The sequence below is a fragment of the Erythrolamprus reginae genome, unplaced genomic scaffold (assembly GCF_031021105.1).
Source record: "Erythrolamprus reginae isolate rEryReg1 unplaced genomic scaffold, rEryReg1.hap1 H_15, whole genome shotgun sequence".
In the NCBI taxonomy this organism is placed as follows: Eukaryota; Metazoa; Chordata; class Lepidosauria; order Squamata; family Dipsadidae; genus Erythrolamprus; species Erythrolamprus reginae.
Window position 1 is genome coordinate 224576 of NW_027248468.1, and position 21063 is coordinate 245638.

The window sequence follows — 21063 nt, forward strand, 5'->3', positions numbered from 1 at the left end:
AGGGACAAAAATAACTGAGGCCCTACGTAACAATTCCATCATAAAACAAAGACTGTGATAATTAAGGATCCTTCGTATTTTTGAAAGGCTGACTTTCAAACCTAGTTATTTGTAACCCCAGAGTTAGTACCTGCGAGATAAGGTCCACTTACCTGCCCAAAGGAGTATATGCTTATTGAACTGTGGGAAACTGATTTTGGATAATAGCCATGGAAAAGTTGGTCGTTTTCAGAAAATCTGAAATGTGGAAGGAGGTCAGAGGATATCTTGCAAGCTATCTTGCTGAAATAGCATGCTAGGCTGGTAATATTTTTTCAGTGCTCACAGGCTCCTTCCTATTTTTTCACGCCTTGGCTGCAATCCCTGCAAATTCACTGTGTTTCTTTTGCCCTTTGGAATAGGATTTTAGGGATTACTTTAAAGGAGGGCAGGTAGCTTAGGCTGTAATTGCTTCTGCAGAATGCAAAATGGCTTTGCAGAATTGTTTCCATGTTCTAGTTTCATGACGAGAAATTCAGGACAGAATTTATGAAATCCTGTGAAAGTTTTGACCGACTTTGACCTGAGTAGACTGGAGAATTTATTAAAAGAAGCAAACATTTTTTAAATTCTCTTTTGATTGTGCAACTGCTGATCTAAAACAAAATGTACATTACTCCCGAGAAGATTTTCTGCTTTTTAGGGAGGAGGGATGTTCATGGATACAAACAGGGCATTAATTTTTTTAAAAAAATCAAATTTATGCCTGTAAAAAGTTAGCACATAATAGCTCTCAGCTCAACATAGCCCAGTCTCTAAGATTTAGCTTTCCCAATGCAAAGAGCTTGTTGCCTGTGATTCAGAAAACGTAAATCAGTTCCTAAGAGGGCAACTGAACATCTAATCCTATTCTGCATCATTGAACTATGATGGCGCAGTGGTTAGAATCAGCGGTGGGTTGCTCCCAGTTTGGCCCAGTTCAGTGAACTGGTAGGAGTAGGAGGAGAGCAGCTCTACAGGGAATCATTAGAACTGCCCAGAATATCCTTGGGCTCCAGCTACTAGCCCTGGATGATATGTTCACATCTCACTGTTTTATGAAGATGCACAACATTCTCAGAGATTCTTCTCATCCTGCTTACAATCTTTTTGGACTGCTGCTTTCTGGAAAACAATTAAAACACTCTGAAGTGATATATAAGTCTAGGTGCTATTGCTTCAATCCTAAACCTGGTTTATTCATGGGGAGAATTCTTACAATGGTTTCTCCTGTATATCAACCTGCAGATACAGGTGCCTTACACCCCCCCACACACACATTTTGGAGAGCTCAGAGAGAGTTCTGAGTTAACTTTCCATTTTCAGATTAAAAATATGGTATATGTCATTCTTTGTCAAGTAGACCAGATATTTACTTGACTGATTTTTGCAGCCTTATTTGAAAGGAAACCATCACAAAAACACCATATATGATAGAAAAAAGTGTTCTCTTTCTAGTGAAATATAAATGAAAATGATTGAATATGAGAAAACAGAGCTATTTCATCATCTTCAATTATCTTCATTAGATAGAGCAAGTTTTTCCCCCTATTGCTCTCTGTTTTCTCACCTTCAATCATCTTCACTTTTATTTCATTAGAAAGAGGATGTTTTTTTCTATCACTTATGTTGTTTTTATGATGGTTTCTTTTCAAATAAGGCTTTGATTTCACCTGGTCCACTTGACAAAGAATGGCCCATATACCAGTCATAGTACAGAAAGAACGGTAGAAATTAGAGAAACTACTGTATGCAACACAAATTATAGAACATAACATTGACAGTCATTCTCAGGAGTTCTGAAAGTTCTTAAAATGATTCGGTAATCCTGACACAGATATTGTAGTTATGCCCTATAAGCATTTTCTTGCATTATTTTTTTTTAAAAATTAGCATCCCTTTTATTGCTGCATATTCCAGCTCGCCCCTTAATCAACCTATAAACACCCTTCTCTTTCCGTCACCTATGCTGTAGTGATTTTGCCTTGCACAGGCTTACTGAACAGGGTGAGCATGAAAAGATAGCTGGCATTGCTTTTTTATCTTTTATCTATGCTGTAGAGGCATGAGATGGCTGGTTGCACATTCCTTTCTGCCACAGCCATGCTGTTTTGCTTTATAAGCACCTTGTCACATCCAGAGATAGCTAAGTTCTACTCAACACCATCGCACCCAACGTGAGGAAAAAGGAAAAAAACGGACGGGACGAATGCTTGAAAGAAAAGTGGCTACTTATCGGCTGCAAAAACAGTGCATCATTTCTGGGCACAATAAATGCTTCAGACACTCTTTGGTTATTCTAAGCAGGGATGGCCAAGTTTAGCAGAACTTCCTGCTGTGTAGGAAAGTAGAATCCAAAATGTAAAGAGTTCCTGGATCTCTCCCTTTAGTGGTGGGGAGTCTCCATACTTGGCAATTTTCAGACCCAACTCCCATAATTCCCTGGCCAGAATGTGTTTGGTGACCCCTGCTCTAGAAAATATTTTTTTATTTTTATTTATTAAATTTGTATGCCGCCCCTCGGGGCGGCTCACAACAGTAACAGAAAACAATATATAATACAAATCTAATAATTAAAATTAAAAAACCCATAATTTAAAAAACATGCACACAACATACCATACATAAACAGTATAGGCCTGGGGAAGTTATCTCAGTTCCCCCATGCCTGACGACAGAGGTGGGTTTTAAGGAGTTTACGAAAGGCAAGGAGGGTGGGGGCAGTTCTAATCTCAGGGGGGAGCTGGTTCCAGAGGGTCGGGGCCGCCACAGAGAAGGCTCTTCCCCTGGGACCCACCAAACGACATTGTTTAATCGACGGGACCCGGAGAAGACCCACTCTGTGGGACCTAATTGGTCGCTGGGATTCGTGCGGCAGAAGGCGGTCCCGGAGATATTCTGGTCCAATGCCATGAAGGGCTTTATAGGTCAAAAGCAACAGTTTGAATTGTGACCGGAAATTGATCGGCAACCAATGCAGACTGCGGAGTGTTGGTGTGACATGGGCCAATGAATAATGCTTGAAACCTAATGTTTTGCCAGAAACCTCGATTTTGTTTGGTAGTCTGCAGGAAGGAAGGTTAAGACTGTGATGTGGAATGGAGCATTTTGGGATGTTCACTTAGGTTGCGAATGTAGCAAGGAACACTTTAGATTGTTGCCCTTGAGTAAGTGATTATTTTGTGCCTGGCCATTTTAACCATGAAGGCACCTTTATGACAATGCTCAAAATGTGCTTTCAAAATTCTAAGTGAGATGTTTCTGTCATTTCACTGTTCTACAGATGCTCACTTCTAGGATGTGGGTGAATTCGATGACCTGCTTGTTTTGAGTCCATTGATATGGGTATTGCTTTGAGGTTCTTGGAACATCCTTGGCCAAGTCACATGAGCGCCAAGCCACTCCCACCTAGTCACATGGCTGGCCAGCCATTCCTACCCAGTCACATGACCATCAAGCCACACCCACAAAATAAGCCATGCCCACAGTGTAGTAGTAAAAACTTTGGTAGCCCTTCGCTGAGAGGCAGGTAATATCAATCTCTCCCTGCCCAATTCCCGCATGAGGCCACAGACTTGGTTGGTAAGACCACAAGAATAGCCTGATTGGGTCAAGCCAAGATCTCTTTTATCCCAGCCATTCGTTTACAGACAGTCCTTGACTTACGACCACAATTGAGCCCCAAATTTCTGGGCAACAGAAATGTTTCTAAGTGAGACACTGATTGTCAGTTTTGCCAACCTTTCTTGCCACAGTTGGCTAAGTGAATAACCAGAGTTGCTAGGTTAGTAACATGGTTGTTAAGGGAATATTACTTCTCCATTCACTCTGCTTGACAGAGAGTCTACGGAGAGGGGCGGCATACAAACCTAATAGATAGATAGATAGATAGATAGATAGATAGATAGATAGATAGATAGATAGATAGATAGATAGGATCAAATGCCCCATCATAAATATGAGTCAGCTGCCAAGCTGATCTGACTTTTGATCATGATGCACGATGATAAGTGTGAAAAATGTCATATATCACTTTTTTCAGTGCCATTGTAACTTAGAAACATAGAAGATTGACGGCAGAAAAAGACCTCATGGTCCATCTAGTTTGCCCTTGTACTATTTCCTGTATTTTATTTTAGGGGAGATATATGTTTATCCCAAGCATGTTTAAATTCAGTTCCTGTGGATTTACCAGCCACGTCTGCTAGAAGTTTGTTCCAAGCATCTACTACTTTTTCAGTAAAATAATATTTTCTCACGTTGCTTCTGATCTTTTCCCCAACTAATCTCTTGTGCCCCCTTGTTCTTGTGTTCACTTTCCTATTAAAAACACTTCCCTCTTGGACCTTATTTAACCCTTTAACATATTTAAATGTTTCAATCATGTCCCCCCTTTTCCTTCTGTCCTCCAGACTATACAGATTGAGTTCATTAAGTCTTTCCTGATACGTTTTATGCTTAAGACCTTCCACCATTCTTGTAGCCCGTCTTTGGACCCGTTCAATTTCATCCATATCTTTTTGTAGGTGAGGTCTCCAGAACTGAACACAGTATTCCAAATGTGGTCTCACCAGCGCTCTATATAGCAGGATCACAATCTCCCTCTTCCTTACTTGTTATACTTCTAGCTATGCAGCCAAGCATTCTACTTGCTTTCCCTACTGCCTGACCACACTGTTCACTCATTTTGAGACTGTCAGAAATCACTACCCCTAAATCCTCCTCTTCTGAAGTTTTTGCTAACACGGAACAGCCAATACAATTCTCAAATTGAGGATTCCTTTTCCCCAAGTGCATTATTTTATATTTGGAAGCATTAAACTGCAGTTTCCATTTATCTAGTAAAAGTAACTTAAAATTTAACTTATTAACTTCAAATAGTCACTAAGCGAACTATTATAAACCAAGGACTGTTCAATTCCCATAATCCTTATCAGTACATGTTATATTTATCTTTTGCCTATTACTATATGCGTAAATATTAAGTTACTCTTTATAAATATACTTTTGATCCTGATGCTACATGAGTGCACCCCCGATGCATCCTAAATAATCTCCTATTGGCCTCTTGTCCTGGTGTCAGAGTGCTGGGGTCTATTTATCCAGATCCAAAGCAATGGAAACTGCAGTTTAATGTTTCCAAATGTAAAATAATGCACTTGGGGAAAAGGAATCCTAAATCTGAGTATTGCATTGGCAGTTCTGTGTTAGCAAAAACTTCAGAAGAGAAGGATTTAGGGGTAGTGATTTCTGACAGTCTCAAAATGGGTGAGCAGTGTGGTCGGGCGGTAGGAAAGGCAAGTAGGATGCTTGGCTGCATAGCTAGAGGTATAACAAGCAGGAAGAGGGAGATTGTGATCCCCTTATATAGAGCGCTGGTGAGACCACATTTGGAGTACTGTGTTCAGTTCTGGAGACCTCACCTACAAAAAGATATTGACAAAATTGAACGGGTCCAAAGACGGGCTACAAAAATGGTGGAAGGTCTGAAGTATAAAACGTATCAGGAAAGACTTAATGAACTCAATCTGTATAGTCTGGAAGACAGAAGGAAAAGGGGGGACATGATCAAAACATTTAAATATGTTAAAGGGTTAAATAGGGTTCAGGAGGGAAGTGTTTTTAACAGGAAAGTGAACACAAGAACAAGGGGACACAATCTGAAGTTAGTTGGGGGAAAGATCAAAGGCAACATGAGAAAGTATTATTTTACTGAAAGAGTAGTAGATCCTTGGAACAAACTTCCAGCAGACGTGGTTGGTAAATCCACAGTAACCGAATTTAAACATGCCTGGGATCAACATTTATTTATTTTATTTATTTATTTATTTATTACTTAGATTTGTATGCCGCCCCTCTCCGAAGACTCGGGGCGGCTCACAACATGTAAAAACAAATCATAAGCAATCAGACAAATTTAAAATATTTAAATATTTAAAAAACCCCATATGCTAACAGTCACACACACAGACATACCATGCATAAATTAAACGTGCCCAGGGGGAGATGTTTCAGTTCCCCCATGCCTGACGGCAAAGGTGGGTTTTAAGGAGTTTACGGAAGGCAGGAAGAGTAGGGGCAGTTCTAATCTCCGGGGGGAGTTGGTTCCAGAGGGCCGGGGCCGCCACAGAGAAGGCTCTTCCCCTGGGGCCCGCCAACCGACATTGTTTAGTTGACGGGACCCGGAGAAGGCCCACTCTGTGGGACCTAATCGGTCGCTGGGATTCGTGCGGCAGGAGGCGGTCTCGGAGATATTCTGGTCCGATGCCATGAAGGGCTTTAAAGGTCATAACCAACACTTTGAATTGTGACCGGAAATTGATCGGCAACCAATGCAGACTGCGGAGTGATGGTGAAACATGGGCATACCTAGGTAGGCCCATGACTGCTCTCGCAGCTGCATTTTGCACGATCTGAAGTTTCCGAACATATATCCATTGTAAGATAAAATACAGGAAATAGTAAAAGGGCAGACTAGATGGACCATGAGGTCTTTTTCTGCCGTCAGTCTTCTATGTTTCTATGTTTCTATGTAGAAAAATAGCATGTGGAGAATGGTGGATTCTAGCTTAGACACAACTGCCCCAAAAATCATACATGCAATCAGTTTTGAACCATTTAGACTGATCAAGGATATCATATATTTTTTTCAGCTTCCGCCTTTTGTTAATTGAAAACACTGATTGATTACTGCATTTCTATTACAGAAAACTACTTCATTAAAGAGGGCACAACAGAACCATTACTGTGCGGCAACAGTACAGATGCTGGGTGAGTTTGATTTGATCATATTTTGAGAAAACAGTGACACTGACAAACCTCTGTTGTTATAACTAGATCTTCTTAGTTTTCCTAATGTTGTTCAGAAACCACGATTACATCATATGTGTTGCCATGTCATTGTCACAAATCATGTAAATTATTTAATTTGACTTATTTGGACAGTGATATATCAATATGTGTGAACTCACTTCTCCCCTATCCCTTTATAGATGTACTTCTTTGTTGGGATTGTTTGCATGGAATAAGTTTCTGAAATAAACTTATTTATTTACTTATAAAGTAAAACAAGTTCCTGGGTATTTCACAACAGGAAGCTTGGTTAGATATTTTATTTATTTTCATTTATTATTAGACTTCTATGCCTTCCATTTTGCCAAGGCGACTCTAGGCGGCTTACAATCATATAATTAAAACACCACGTTAAATATTAAAGTGTTAACACATTAAATAAGAACCACACAATTTAAAAAGTCTGATAAAAAGTGTTTAACCATGATAGAAAGAAAAGGAGAAAAGACCACAGGGAGAGGAGATGGGTCTGATTACAAGTAGTTCTCAACTTACGACCACAATTGAGCCCAAACTTTCCATTGCTAATTAAAAAAGTCATTAAGTGAGTTTTCCCCCTCTTTACAATCTTATTTATTTATTTATTTATTTATTTATTTATTTATTTATTTATTTATTTATTTTATTTATTGGATTTGTATGCCGCCTCTCTCTGTAGATTCGGGGCGGCTAACAACAATGATAAAAACAGCATGTAACAATCCAATCCAATACTAAAATAACTAAAAAAAACCCTTATTATAAAAACCAAACATGCGTAAATTGTAAAGGCCTAGGGGGAAAGAATATCTCAGTTCCCCCATGCCTGATGGCAGAGGTGGGTTTTAAGAAGTTTATGAAAGGCGAGGAGGGTGGGGGCAATTCTAATCTCTGGGGGGAGTTGGTTCCAAAGGGCCGGGGCCGTCACAGAGAAGGCTCTTCCCCTGGGTCCCGCCAAACGACATTGTTTAGTTGATGGGACCCAGAGAAGACCCACTCTGTGGGACCTAACTGGTTGCTGGGATTCGTGCAGCAAAAGGCGGTCCCTGAGATAATCTGGTCAGATGCCATGAAGGGCTTTATGGGTGATGACCAACACTTTGAATTGTGACCGGAAACTGATCGGCAACCAATGCAGACTGCGGAGTGTTGGTGTAACATGGGCATATTTGGGGAAGCCCATGACTGCTCTCGCAGCTGCATTCTGCACGATCTGAAGTTTCCGAACACTCTTCAAAGGTAGCCCCATGTAGAGAGCATTGCAGTAGTCGAACCTCGAGGTGATGAGGGCATGAGTGACTGTGAGCAGTGACGCCCGGTCCAAATAGATTTTCCTTGCCAGTGAATCACTGCAGTTCTTAAGTTAGTAACATAGCTGTTAAGAGAATCTGGCTTCAATTGCCAAGCATCCAAATTTTGATTATGTGACCCTGAGCTGCTGCAAAGCTTGTTAAGCCTGAAAACCAGCCATAAGTCACTTTTTTGAATGCTGTTGTAACTTCAAACAATCACTAAACCAATGGTTGTAAGTTGAGGATGATCTGTAGTTTATGTTTCTCCATCTCTCCAGTTCTCAGAAATTTTAGGTTGTATGCAAAATACTGTAGCTTGAGTTGATGTAGACTAAATTTAATCGCACTGAAATGTAATTTAAATGTATGCATAATTTATTGCATGAATTTCAGTAAATAAAATACAATAGACTCTGATGGCTGTTTTCTTGGAAGTAGAGTTCACTAAGTTCAATGAGACTTCGTTTCTGTATTGATTTCCTTGGAAAGTACAACATTATGTATGCTTATTTGAAAAAAAAAAACCTTTAAGTCCAGTAAGTCTAATGGTTAATTTTGTATTTTTGACTGCTGCAATTCAGTGGAGCAATTCATGATTGTTAGTTTGGCTCTAGATGGCAGTCACACTTCAGAGGGTCAGTGCAAATGGCAAAGATGGTCATCCAGTCATGATAATAACATTATCTGCAGAAAAAGCTCAGGTTACGTTGCTAATATGTTTCCCAAGTCTATATTCCTAGTATTTTTCCTCTTCCTCCTTCCGGAACTAGTCAATATGCTTGTCCTGGCACTCGGTTAATAATTAAAAAATGAGAATGCTAGAAAAGAGAAGGGAACAGAAGAAAAAAAATAATTGAAATAGCGACATGAGAGAAAAGCAAGAATGAAAACGATGCATGATTAATTCCAATGTTGTTGCTTTCAAGAAACAGAGCATATTTTTAAAGGTCTTTGAAAAATATGTCTACGATGAAATTTTAAAAGAATTTCCGTGGCAGAATTTTAAAGGAATTTCTAAGGAAATCTAAATGCCACAGTTGCCTTGAAATAAAAAAATAAATAAAACTGACATAAAACCACCCGCTTCTCCGTTGTGTAGAGTTTGAATTAAGGAGGTTCCAATGAAAAATCACAAAGTGCGTTGGAGCAAGGGCAGGCATATTAGTAAAGTTTGCGTTGTGGTGTACAGATAATCCTCGACTTATAACCATTCAATTAGAGACCCTTAAAAGTTACAACAGCACTGTACTTACAACAGCATCCCCATTCTCACATAGCAATAGCATGTAGACTTGTATTTATTTATTCATTCATTCATTCATTCATTCATTCATTCATTCATTCATTCATTTATTAGATTTGTATGCTGCCCCTCTCCGCAGACTCGGGGCGGCTCACAGCAGTGATAAAACAGTATACAATGACAAATCTAATATTAAGTCTAAAATAACAATTTTACATTAAAAACCTAAAAAAAACCTTATATAAAAACATACACACAAACATTCCATACATAAAACTACATAGGCAAGGGGAGATGTATACTGCTTCACAGTGCTTTATAGCCCTCTCTAAGTAATTTACAGAGTCAGCCTCTTGCCCCCAACGATCATTTTGTCCATCTCGGAAGGATGGAAGGCTGAGTCAACCTTGAGCCTGGTGAGATTTGAACTGCCAAATTGCAGACAGCTGGCAGGCAGCAGAAATAATAATAATTATTAATAATAAAAATTTATTAGATTTGTATGCTGCCCCTCTCCGAAGACTTGAGGCGGCTCACAACAATAACAAAAACAATATAATAGTAATACAAATCTAATATTTAAAAAGTATATATAAAACCCCAACAATTAAAACCATAGCCTGCAGTACTGCATTCTAACCACAGCGCAGTACTGCATTCTAACCACAGCGGCTCTTGATCCAAATTCAGACGTTTGGCAACCTGCATGTATTAATGATGGTTGAAGCATTTGGGGGCCATGTGATTATCATTAAGAGCATCGGTGGTGCAGTGGTTAGAGTGCAACTCTGCAAGCTACTTCTGCTTCTGCTGATCACCGGCTGCCAGCAGTTTGGCAGATCAAATCTCAGTTGGCTCAAGGTTGACTCAGCCTTCCATCCTTCCAAGGTCAATAAAATGAGGGCCCAGATTGTTGGGGCCAATATGCTGACTCTCTGTAAACCGCTTAGAGATGGCTGTAAAGCACTGTGGAGCGGTATATAAGTCTAAACACTATTGCTATTTGCGATCTTCCCAATTGGCTTTTTCCAAGCAAAGTCAATGAGGAACGCTGGATCCACTTAACAATTGTTCGTTCCATTTAACAACTGAAGTGATAACACTTATCATCCATGGCAAGCAAAAGTATAAAATTGGGCTTTACCACCTTGTTTAACAATGGAAACTGGAAGTTTTCAGCTGTGATTGTAAATTCAGAACTAGCTGTAGTTAACTGTGCGAGCCTTAGAAAGAAATGCTGGTTTTGTTTTGCTTTTTGGTTAAAGAAGAGCTAACTTGTATGATACCATTTTGAAGCATATTTTTTTGGGCATAAGTTCTGAATGGTTTCACGTCCCTATTGGGCATTATCAAAAGACATTTTTGGTTGATTGCTAATTGGCTGTGACATTGCTAGGGTCAAGGAGACAATGGGAAAATGTGCCCTATGTTCTCATGTTAACCTTTCTTCTGAAAAAATTTCTCCCGCTTTAAATGTAGCCATCTGTGGCTCTTTTAATCCCCCAGTACCTTCCGTCATTCTTTTCCACCGTACCAGGTAGCAGAACTTTGGCTTGTTCTTCTCTCTTGACGCTGATTTTAAAGGAATTGGATGTACTGATAGTTCAAACTTACTACAGCATGAAAAAAAGGGACTTACGACCATTTTTCATACTTATGAATTTTGCAATGGCACATGAACAAAATTGGCATACTTGACAACTGACGTGAAGAGATTGTCCTTAATTCACATCTGCAGATGAGCTCAATGTTTCTGTTACGAAGCAAGTTGGTTATTAAGTCTTTCTTGCCACTGTTGTTAAGCGAATCACTGCAGTTGTTAAGTTAGTTAATACAATCGAAGGAGTCCAGAAATACTTCACAAGAAGAGTCCTTCACTCCTCTTCATGTAACAAATTACCCTACTCCTCCAGACTGCAAATATTAAATCTAGAAAATTTACAACTACATCGTCTCTAAACTGATTTAACTGTTGTTCATAAAATCATACATCATACTCCCTGTCAGTGACTACTTCACCTTTAACAACAACAACACAAGAGCACGTAATAGATACAAACTGAATGTAAATGGCTCCAAACTTGACTGCAGAAAATACGATTTCAGCAATAGAGTGGTCACCGCCTGGAACTCATTACCTGACTCTGTTGTTGCTTCCCCCAACCCCAAAATCTTCAACCTTACATTATCTACAATTGACCTCTCCCCTTTTCTAAGAGGGGCATGCATAAGTGCATTTATGTGCCTAATGTCCCTGTCCTACTTTCTTATTACCCTTTCTATTACTACGTTCTACTTACGTTAATATGTACTATAATACTATACTTGTTTGACAAATAAATAAATAAAATAAATAAATATTAACACCATTTTTGTGAATGTGACTTCGCTTGATAGAAAATTGCAAAAGGTGATCCCATGACCTGGGACCCTGCAACTGTCATAAATATGAATCAGCTGCTAAGCATCCAAATTTTGATTACATGACCCTGAAGATTTTACAGCAAAGGTCGTAAGTGTGAAAACAAGTCATAAGTGACCTTTTTCAGTGCAATTGAAATTGAACTGTTGTAAGTTGAGGGCTGCCTGTATTTATAATAGCCTCACTGTCTTAGAATCATGTGATCACTGTTGGTAATCTTCCCAGCCAGCTTCAAACAAACAAAGTCAATGGAGGAAGTCTGATTTGCTTAATTATGTCCCGATTCACTTAACAACTGCAATTATTTCCTTAACAACATTGCCAGAAAAGGTCATAAAATGAGGTGCAATTGATTTAGCAACTGCCTTGCTTAGGCACAGAAATTTTGGACATAATTCTGGTGATTGGTCAAGGACTAGCAATGCTACCCTAAAGGCTGACATTCCTTTTTTAAAAAATGTTCTAGGAGAAGGTGTTAAAATGGAGGGACATACAACCTGGGTTCCGAAAACTTCATATGTTGTTCACTTTAAATTTTCTCCTGGTTTTGTCCAACAAAGTTTTGGCAAGTACAAAGAAGAGAAATTGAGGCACCCTAACAAATGGCAGATGTAGCAAAACACCTTTGACAATTGCATCCTAATGGTAGTTAGTTTGTATAGAAACTTTAATTACCTTTATTCTCTCTTGAACTTCAATTTTCATTTATAGATTTAGCCAAAAGTAATTTTTATGCTCTATAAGGAGATGCATTTTTCTTCCTTTGGTTTCCAAGCTTATTGTTTTTCCTCTTCTATAAATACAAGTAATTTAGAAAGAAAATGAAGCCTTAGAAACTTAGAAACTCGGTGCAATTTTAAAGGAGAACTATTTCTGTTGTTGTTGCCAGGGCTTTTCTTTAGAAAATCCCTCAATGTATTTTTGTTAAAAAACAAACATACTTTAGGACACCTGTTAGACACGACACAAAAGTTTTACATATAAATTATTTCTTATGGTTCTTTCCACCCCGACCCCCCAATTGCAATCATTCTTTTTTCTAAGATTGTAGTGACTAAATTAAGAAGTTGGCTGAAAGACAGATCTTGGCAATGTTAGTTAGGAGTTTGAACAAAGCTAGAAACAAACATTTGGCAATTGTCTTTTTTGACTGGTGCAAATTCAAAATGTGTTTAGAATGGAAGAATTGGATTGATGTAGTCACACAGATTTTTCTTGTGGACCATTACCATTACCTGGGCATGAAAGGTAGAGAAAATGTAGGTTGAGATTGATTTTATCTTTTGCTTGCTTTAATTTGAAAAAACTGAAGAATTTGTTGACCTCAAAAGTTTTTAAATAGCAGTTTTAAAAGAAATATTCTGCAGAATCAATCAATGAACACTACCAATGTTGACAGCTGCTTACTGGCTTCTAAAACTATAAGCAGCATCCACTGAACAGATTGAATACACGTAGTCCTTGACTTACAACCATTTGTTTAGTGACCATTTGAAGTTGCAATGGCATGGACAAAAGTGACTCATTTTTCACACTTATGACAGTTTGCAGCGTCCCAAGGGTCACATGATCAAAATTCAGATGTGGTGGCAATGGATTCATATTTACGACGGTTGCATAAGATCATGTGACCTTCTGAAAAGGAAAGACAAGCCAGATTCATTTAATAACTGTGTTAGTAGCTTAACAACTAGGGATTCACTTAATAACTGTGGCAAGAAATGTCAGAAAGGGGAGTAAACTCACTTCACAACTGACTTTCTTACCCATAGAAATTTGGATCTCAAGGCTGGTCCTGAGGACTACCTCCTCTAAGAAACTCCTAGGTTTTGTCTGAACACATCTATCTATCTATCTATCTATCTATCTATCTATCTATCTATCTATCTATCTATCCATCCATCCATCCATCCATCCATCCATCCATCCATCCATCCAGCTGGCTTGGGAATTCTGGGAGTTGAAGTCCAAATTTCTTCAAGTTGCCAAGGTTGGGAAACACTGTTCTAGAAAAGTACATCTAGTGCTCAACTGAACAAAAGTTGTTTGTTTGTTTGTTTGTTTGTTTGTTTGTTTGTTTGTTTATTTATTTATTTATTTATTTATTTATTTATTTATTTATTTATTTATTTATTGATTGATTGATTGATTGATTGATTGATTGATTGATTGATTGAGTTGAAAGGGACCGTTAGGTCATCGAGTCCAACCCCCTGCCTGAGCAGGAAACCCTACAGCACCCCAGCCAAATGGAAGTCCAATCTCCTCTTGAAGGTGTCCAGAGTTGGGGAGTTCACCACCTCCCCTGGCAGGCAGTTCCATTGGTTGATCGCTCTGACCGTCAGGAAGTTCTTCCTTATTTCCAGGTTGAATCTCTCCTTGGTCAGCTTCCAACCATTGTTCCTCGTCCGGCCCTCTGGTGCCCTGGGGAATAAAGAGACCCCCTCCTCACCGTGGCAACCAACCCCTCAAGTATCTGTAAACTGCTATCATGTCCCCTCTAGACCTTCTTTTTTCTAGGCTGTCCATGCCCAGTTCTCTCAATCTCTCTTCGTAAGTCTGGGTTTCGAGTCCCCTAATCATTTTGGTTGCTCTTTTTTGCACCTTCTCCAGAGTTTCGATGTCTTTTTTGTAGTGAGGTGACCAGTTTATTTAGTCACTATTCAAAATCACAATTAATTACAATTACAGATTTTAAATTACACTATTCAGAATTTAGCAGCACTAAAAACTTTACTTATGACTGCTTTATACATTTACTTACCCTTATAGCCTTGATAAAATATTCATCCTGTTGCAATGTGTTGTGACTGTAGCTCAACAGCCATGAAATCAGTGTGCTGGTCCCTCTTCTTTGAGGTTAAAACCGACCCAGATGCTTACGATATCTGCCACATCTTTTTGCTAGTTGTTCACCGTCCTTTCCTTTCTTAGCCTATCACCTACGTTTATCTCACTTGCTTGTAGAGCAGAATGTATGTAGGAAGACGGCTGTCACAATATATGTATTTTGCAATTTCATTTAACAACTAGGTCTCCGGTTTAACCATTTTGCTTCAGTAGAATTTCCTCCGTTTCCATTTAATGAGGTCAGACCTGAATAGATTCAACACAGAGGGAAGGTTGCAGGTCCTGTCAGCTAAGGAGCTTCATCTGGGCTCCAGATTCTGGTGTGTGTGTGTGTGTGTGTTAAGTGGTGGCCCTTTTTTGCTGTGGCCACTGCTTTATTTATTTATTCAACTTCTATCCCACCCAATCCCGAAGGACTCAGGGCGGCTTACAACAATATTAAAAACACAATATAAATGGACACAAAGCGATAAAAAGAAGTCAAACATTGTCTAAAATTAAAACATTATCTAAAATTAAAACCCCATAAAAAGTTATTTAAAAAGGACAGTCACAATCGTACACATGCACACCATTCATAGAGTTGGACATCAAGGATGTAAATTTATGCCATCCAGGCCTGTTGGCAAAGCCAGGTCTTCGTCGCCTTACGAAAGGCCAGCAGGGTGGGAGCAGTATGGACATCAGGCAGTAGTTGGTTCCATAGAGCCAGGATCATCCTTTCCACTTAAAATGAAATAAAGTTTGCTTTGATCTCTTCTCACTTCCTGGAAGTTATATGCTGTTTTTATTACTGTTGTGTTAGCCGCCCCGAGTCTACGGAGAGGGGTGGCATACAAATCCAATAGATAGATAGATAGATAGATAGATAGATAGATAGATAGATAGATAGATAGATAGATAGATAGATAAAGTCTCACAAGACCTGGTTGTGTCATTAGGCCTTGAGACCCTAGTTACAGACCTGCAAAATATGAAATGGCTCCATTATACAGGTAGTCCTTGATTTAGGGCCAGGATTAAGCTCAACATTTCTGTTACTAACGGAGACATTTATTACATGGATTTTGCTCAAACCGCTCCAAACTCGACCGCAGGAAATACGACTTTAGTAACCGAGTAGTTGATGCATGGAACTCTCTACCAGACTGTGTGGTGTCATCTCCTAACACCCAAAACTTTATCCTTAGACTGTCCACCGCTGACCTCTCCCGATTCCTAAGAGGTCAGTAAGGGGCGTGCATAACTTCATCAGAGTGCCTTCCGTCCCCTGTCTCAACTTGTTAAGCAGTAGTAAGTTCCAAAACCTGTTGCTACCGGTTTGCACATGCATTCACATGCACACACAATGCTTCTGCACATGTGCAGAATCATCCTGGGCGGGTGGACAGACCTCCTGCCATTGGCGCTACCGATTCGCAGACCCGGATTGAACCAGGAGCAAACCACCAATATGCCACCCAACTCCAATTGGACTCTGGGTGGCTTACAATAAGTTGTTAAGTTGGTAATACGGTTCTTACTAACTGTTGTTAAGTTAGTAACACGGTTGCCAAGTGAATTTTGCTTTCCCATTGATTTTGCTTGTCAAAAAGGTCATAAATCCCCTTTTTTCAAGTGCCATTATAACTTTCAATAGTCACTAAATGAGCAATTATAAGTCAATGACTACCTGCAATTAACTCTGCTCCTTTTAATTTTTGTTACTTGCCTTTTATAATTTTAAAGTTTTAAATAATATAAATATGAATGTGCACATATTGTTTTTATCTTTGTTATAGCCCACCCACAGTCATTTGATTGTGACAGGGGCACCCATATAAATAGAATGAATGAATGAATGAATAGCTGCACTGAATAGCTTTAATATCCGCTCATGAGTAACCGTTTATTTAACAATCATGATACATTAGCCAGTATTTCATTTCTGAGCCAATATAGTTGAGGGCCTTGTATGTGACTGTGATTCAGTCGTAGAATATTTTTCTTCCTTTTCTTTGCACTTCAAAATTCAGGCTATTTAATTCTATTTAATTAACAGGCGGTTTGGTTCGTCTAGACTAAAGTGTGTTTCTTGAACTTGGCGACTTGACAATGTGCCGACTTCAATTCTCAAAGTTCCCAAAGGAATTGAAGTTGGCATATCGTCAGGTTTTCAGTTGCATTTACATCGGTTTCTTCGGGTCCCCAAAATTTCTGTTGCTCATTGAGAAAGTTGTCAAGTTATTTTTTTCCTTCCATTTTATAAATTTTCTTGTCACAGTTGTTAAGTAAATCACTGCAGTTTTTAAGTTTGTCTGTCTGTTTGTTTGTCTGTCTGTCTAGTCTGTCTGTCTATCTGTCTATCTATCTATCTGTCTGTCTGTCTGTCTGTCTATCTGTCTGTCTATCTATCTAGTCTGTTTATCATCTGTCTGTCTGTCTGTCTGTCTGTCGGTCTGTCTGTCTGTCTGTCGGTCTGTCGGTCTGTCGGTCTGTCGGTCTATCTATCTATCTAGTCTGTCTATCATCTATCTATCTATCTATCTATCTATCTATCTATCTATCTATCTATCTATCTATCTATCTATCTATCTATCTATCTAACTATCTAACTATCTAACTATCTAGCTATCTATGATTTGATTTGATTTTTTAATGCCGCCCTTCTCCTTAGACTCAGGGCGGCTTACAACATGTTACCAATAGCACTTTTTAACAGAGCCAGCCTATTGCCCCCACAATCCGGGCCCTCATTTTACCCACCTCGGAAGGATGGAAGACTGAATCAACCTTGAGCCGGTGGTGAGATTTGAACTGCTGACCTGCATATTTAGCAGCCAGCTTTAGTGGCCTGCAGTACTTCACTCTACCTGCTGCACCACCTCGGCTCTTATAGTTTAGCAACATGGCTGCTAAGTGACGCTCCCTTCTGCATTGACTTTGCTTGTCAAAAGGTCGCATGACTCCTGGGATTAGATTAGATTAGATTTATTGGATTTATATGCCGCCCCTCTCCGCAAACTCCTGGGACTTTGCAGCCATCGTAAATACAAGCCAGTGACCAAATGCCTCAATTTTGTTCACATCATCGCAGGGCAACAATCCTGTTTGGTGTGAAAAATGGCAATGCATCATTTTCTCAGTACTGTAAAAACATTTTTACAGTAGCCACTAAATGAATGGTTGTTAGTTAAGGATCTGTACAGGACATATTTGTCTTTCTCTGCATTGCCAGGTTCTTGAATACAGGAAGCTGTGCATTGTTGTACCTTCCCGATCTATTGATAGATTTGGGATAAGATCAAGCGCAGCATATTATGGACTCGATATTGAATATATTAATTGATTTTTTTAAATAGAAAAATAGCTTCTCTGTTTTTTCATCATTTTTTTTTATTGTGGGGAGGGGAGATGAATATTCAATAACAGAATTGGAAGAGACCTTGAAGGTCTTCTAGTCCAATCCCTGTTCAGGCAGGAGACCCTACACCAGTGGTGGCGAACCTATGGCATAGGTGTCACCCGGAGCCATATCTGCTGGCACGCAAGCCGTTGCCATAGCTCAGCTCCAATGTGCATGTGTGTGCCGGCCAGCTGATGTTTGGCTCACACAGAAGCTCTGGAAGGACATTTTTGGCTTCCAGAGAGCCTCCAGGGGGATGGGGGAGGGCGTTTTTACCCTCTCCCAGCTCTAGGGAAGCCTTTGGAGCCTGGGCAGGGTGAAATACAAGCCTACTGGGCCCACCAGAAGTTGGTAAACAGGCTGTTTCTGGCCTCCAGAGTGGCATGGGGTGGGGGAAGCTGTTTTCACCCTCCCCGGGCATTTAATTCTGGGTGTGGGCACTCGCGCATGTATGATCGTATGCGCCCACACTCTTTCGGCACCAGAGGGGAAAAAAGGTTTACCATCATTGCCCTACACCATTTCAGACAAATCCCTGTCCAATATCTTCTTATAAATCTCCAGTGTTGGAGCATTCAACAACTTCTGGAGGAAAGTTGTTAATTTTTCTCACTGCCAGGAAATTTCCTCTTAGTTCCAAAGTGTTTCTCTCCCTGATTAGTTTCCACCCATTGTTTCTTGCCCTGCCTTCGGGTACTTTGAGGAATAGGTTGTCTCCCTCTTCTTTGTGGCAGCTCCTGAGATATTGGAAGAATGGTGGAAGATCTTAAGCATAAAACGTATCAGGAAAGACTTAATGAACTCAATCTGTATAGTCTGGAGGACAGAAGGAAAAAGGGGGACATGATCGAAACATTTAAATATGTTAAATGGTTAAATAAGGTTCAGGAGGAAAGTGTTTTTAATAGGAAGGTGAACACAAGAACAAGGGGACACAATCTGAAGTTAGTTGGGGGAAAGATCAAAGGCAACATGAGAAAATATTATTTTACTGAAAGAGTACTAGATCCTTGGAACAAACTTCCAGCAGACGTGGTTGGTAAATCCACAGGAACTGAATTTAAACATGCCTGGGATCAACATATACCCATCCTAAGATAAAATACAGGAAATAGTATAAGGGCAGACTAGATGGACCATGAGGTCTTTTTGTCCCGTCAGTCTTCTATGTTTCTATGTTTCTATGCTGTCATGTCACCCGTACGCCTTCTTTTCATTAAACGTGACATACCCAATGCAGCCACCCACAACCTTTGGAGGCAGCTTGTTCCGCCTGTTAACGGTCGTCACTGTCCGGGAATGTCTCCTTAGTTCTAAGTTCCTTCTCTCCTTGATTAGTTTCCATCCATTGCTCCTTGTCCTGCCTCCTGGTGCTTTCCATGGGGCAAGCAGGACGTCAGTGTGGCTGACCCCATTCTCCTTTGTCTTCTGCAGCTCATGTCCAAGTGGCTACAGATGTTTAAAGGCTGGAGGCAATCCTGACCATGGCTTCACGAGCTTCGATACTTTCGGCTGGGCTTTTCTCTCCTTGTTCCGACTCATGACTCAAGACTGCTGGGAACGCCTCTACCAACAGGTAGCCTCCTTATTTATTGTCATGTTTACTGGTAATAGCCTGGCTTTCCTGCAGGGTCTCAGCAGAGGGAAACACTTGGTTGGTTTTGTCTCAGCTTGGAAGATAATAAGCTTGGCGAATGCTTGGATGACAGATGACCAGGAATCTCAAAACGAAAAAAACAAAAGGGTTGATGACATATTCTAGACAAAGGCAATGGCAAAGTGTTTCTTGATGATTGCAAAATGGGTAGACATGTTTCTGTCCAGTCTATGGGAATTGTTGACTGTGAAGAACCAGTTTGGTCAAGGGGTCACGGTGATATTTATTTATTTACTTATTGGATTTGTATGCCGCCCCTCTCCGCAGACTCGGGGCGGCTAAAAACAGTAATAAAACAGCATATAATAATAATCCAATACTAAAAACAGTTAAAAACCCATTATTATAAAAAACCAAACATACGTACAGACACACCATGCATAAAATTGTAAAGGCCTAGGGGGAAAGAGTATCTCAATTCCCCCATGCCTGGCGGCAGAGGTGGGTTTTAAGCAGCTTACGAAAAGCAAGGAGGGTGGGGGAAATTCTAGTCTCTGGGGGGAGTTGGTTCCAGAGGGCCAGGGCCACCACAGAGAAGGCTCTTCCCCTGGGTCCCACCAAGCGACATTGTTTAGTCGACGGGACCCGGAGAAGACCCACTCTGTGGGAACTAACTGATCGCTGGGATTCGTGCAGCAGAAGGCGGTCTCTGAGATAATCTGGTCCGGTGCCATGAAGGGCTTTATAGGTCATAACCAACACTTTGAATTGTGACCAGAAACTGATCGGCAATGCCAAAACCCAGGAAACTGTGAGTTCTAGTTCCACTTTAGGCCTGAAAGCTGGTTGCTTTTGGGCCAATTATCATAAGATAATGACTTCTAATCCAGGCATGAAAGGCGATTGGATGAATTTGGGACAATTGCCAAAAGACTGTGAGTTCTTATCTTGTATCCTGGCATGAATGCTGAGTGGTCTTAGGCCAATCATCAGAAGATTGTGAGATCTAATGGCGCCACAGGCATGAATTCTTCTTGGGTGATTTGGGGCTAATCGCCACAAGGCTGTGGTTTCTACTGCTGTTTTAAGTATGAAATGCTATCTTTGGGACAATCACCAGGAGGGAGCGAGTTCTAGTCCTGCCCCGGGCATGAATGCCAACTGGGTGAGTTTGGGCCAATTACCAAAATATTGTGATTTCTCAACCTGTATTAGAGATGAAAACTGTCTTGGCGGGCATTGAGCCCACTCCCCTCTCTCAGCTCAAGATTTTATCAGGTTCTTTGTATGGGGAAAAATCTCAAGATGACAATATATGCTACATACACTGCTCAAAAAAAATGAAGGGAACACTTAAACAACACAATATAACTCCAAGTGAAATTCTGTGAAACCAAACTGTCCACTTAGGAAGCAACACTGATT

At 40.1% G+C, this 21063-nt stretch overlaps 1 protein-coding gene across 1 annotated transcript in view; it reads left to right on the forward strand.

Moving 5' to 3' along the window:
• LOC139155356 (sodium channel protein type 5 subunit alpha-like) overlaps positions 1-21063 on the forward strand; it is a 377085-nt gene that overhangs the window by 89321 nt on the left and 266701 nt on the right. Inside the window, exons 5-6 of the mRNA XM_070730487.1 lie at positions 6726-6789; positions 19476-19617. Coding sequence (XP_070586588.1) covers positions 6726-6789; positions 19476-19617 — 206 coding nt within the window. The remainder of the gene's footprint in view (positions 1-6725; positions 6790-19475; positions 19618-21063) is intronic.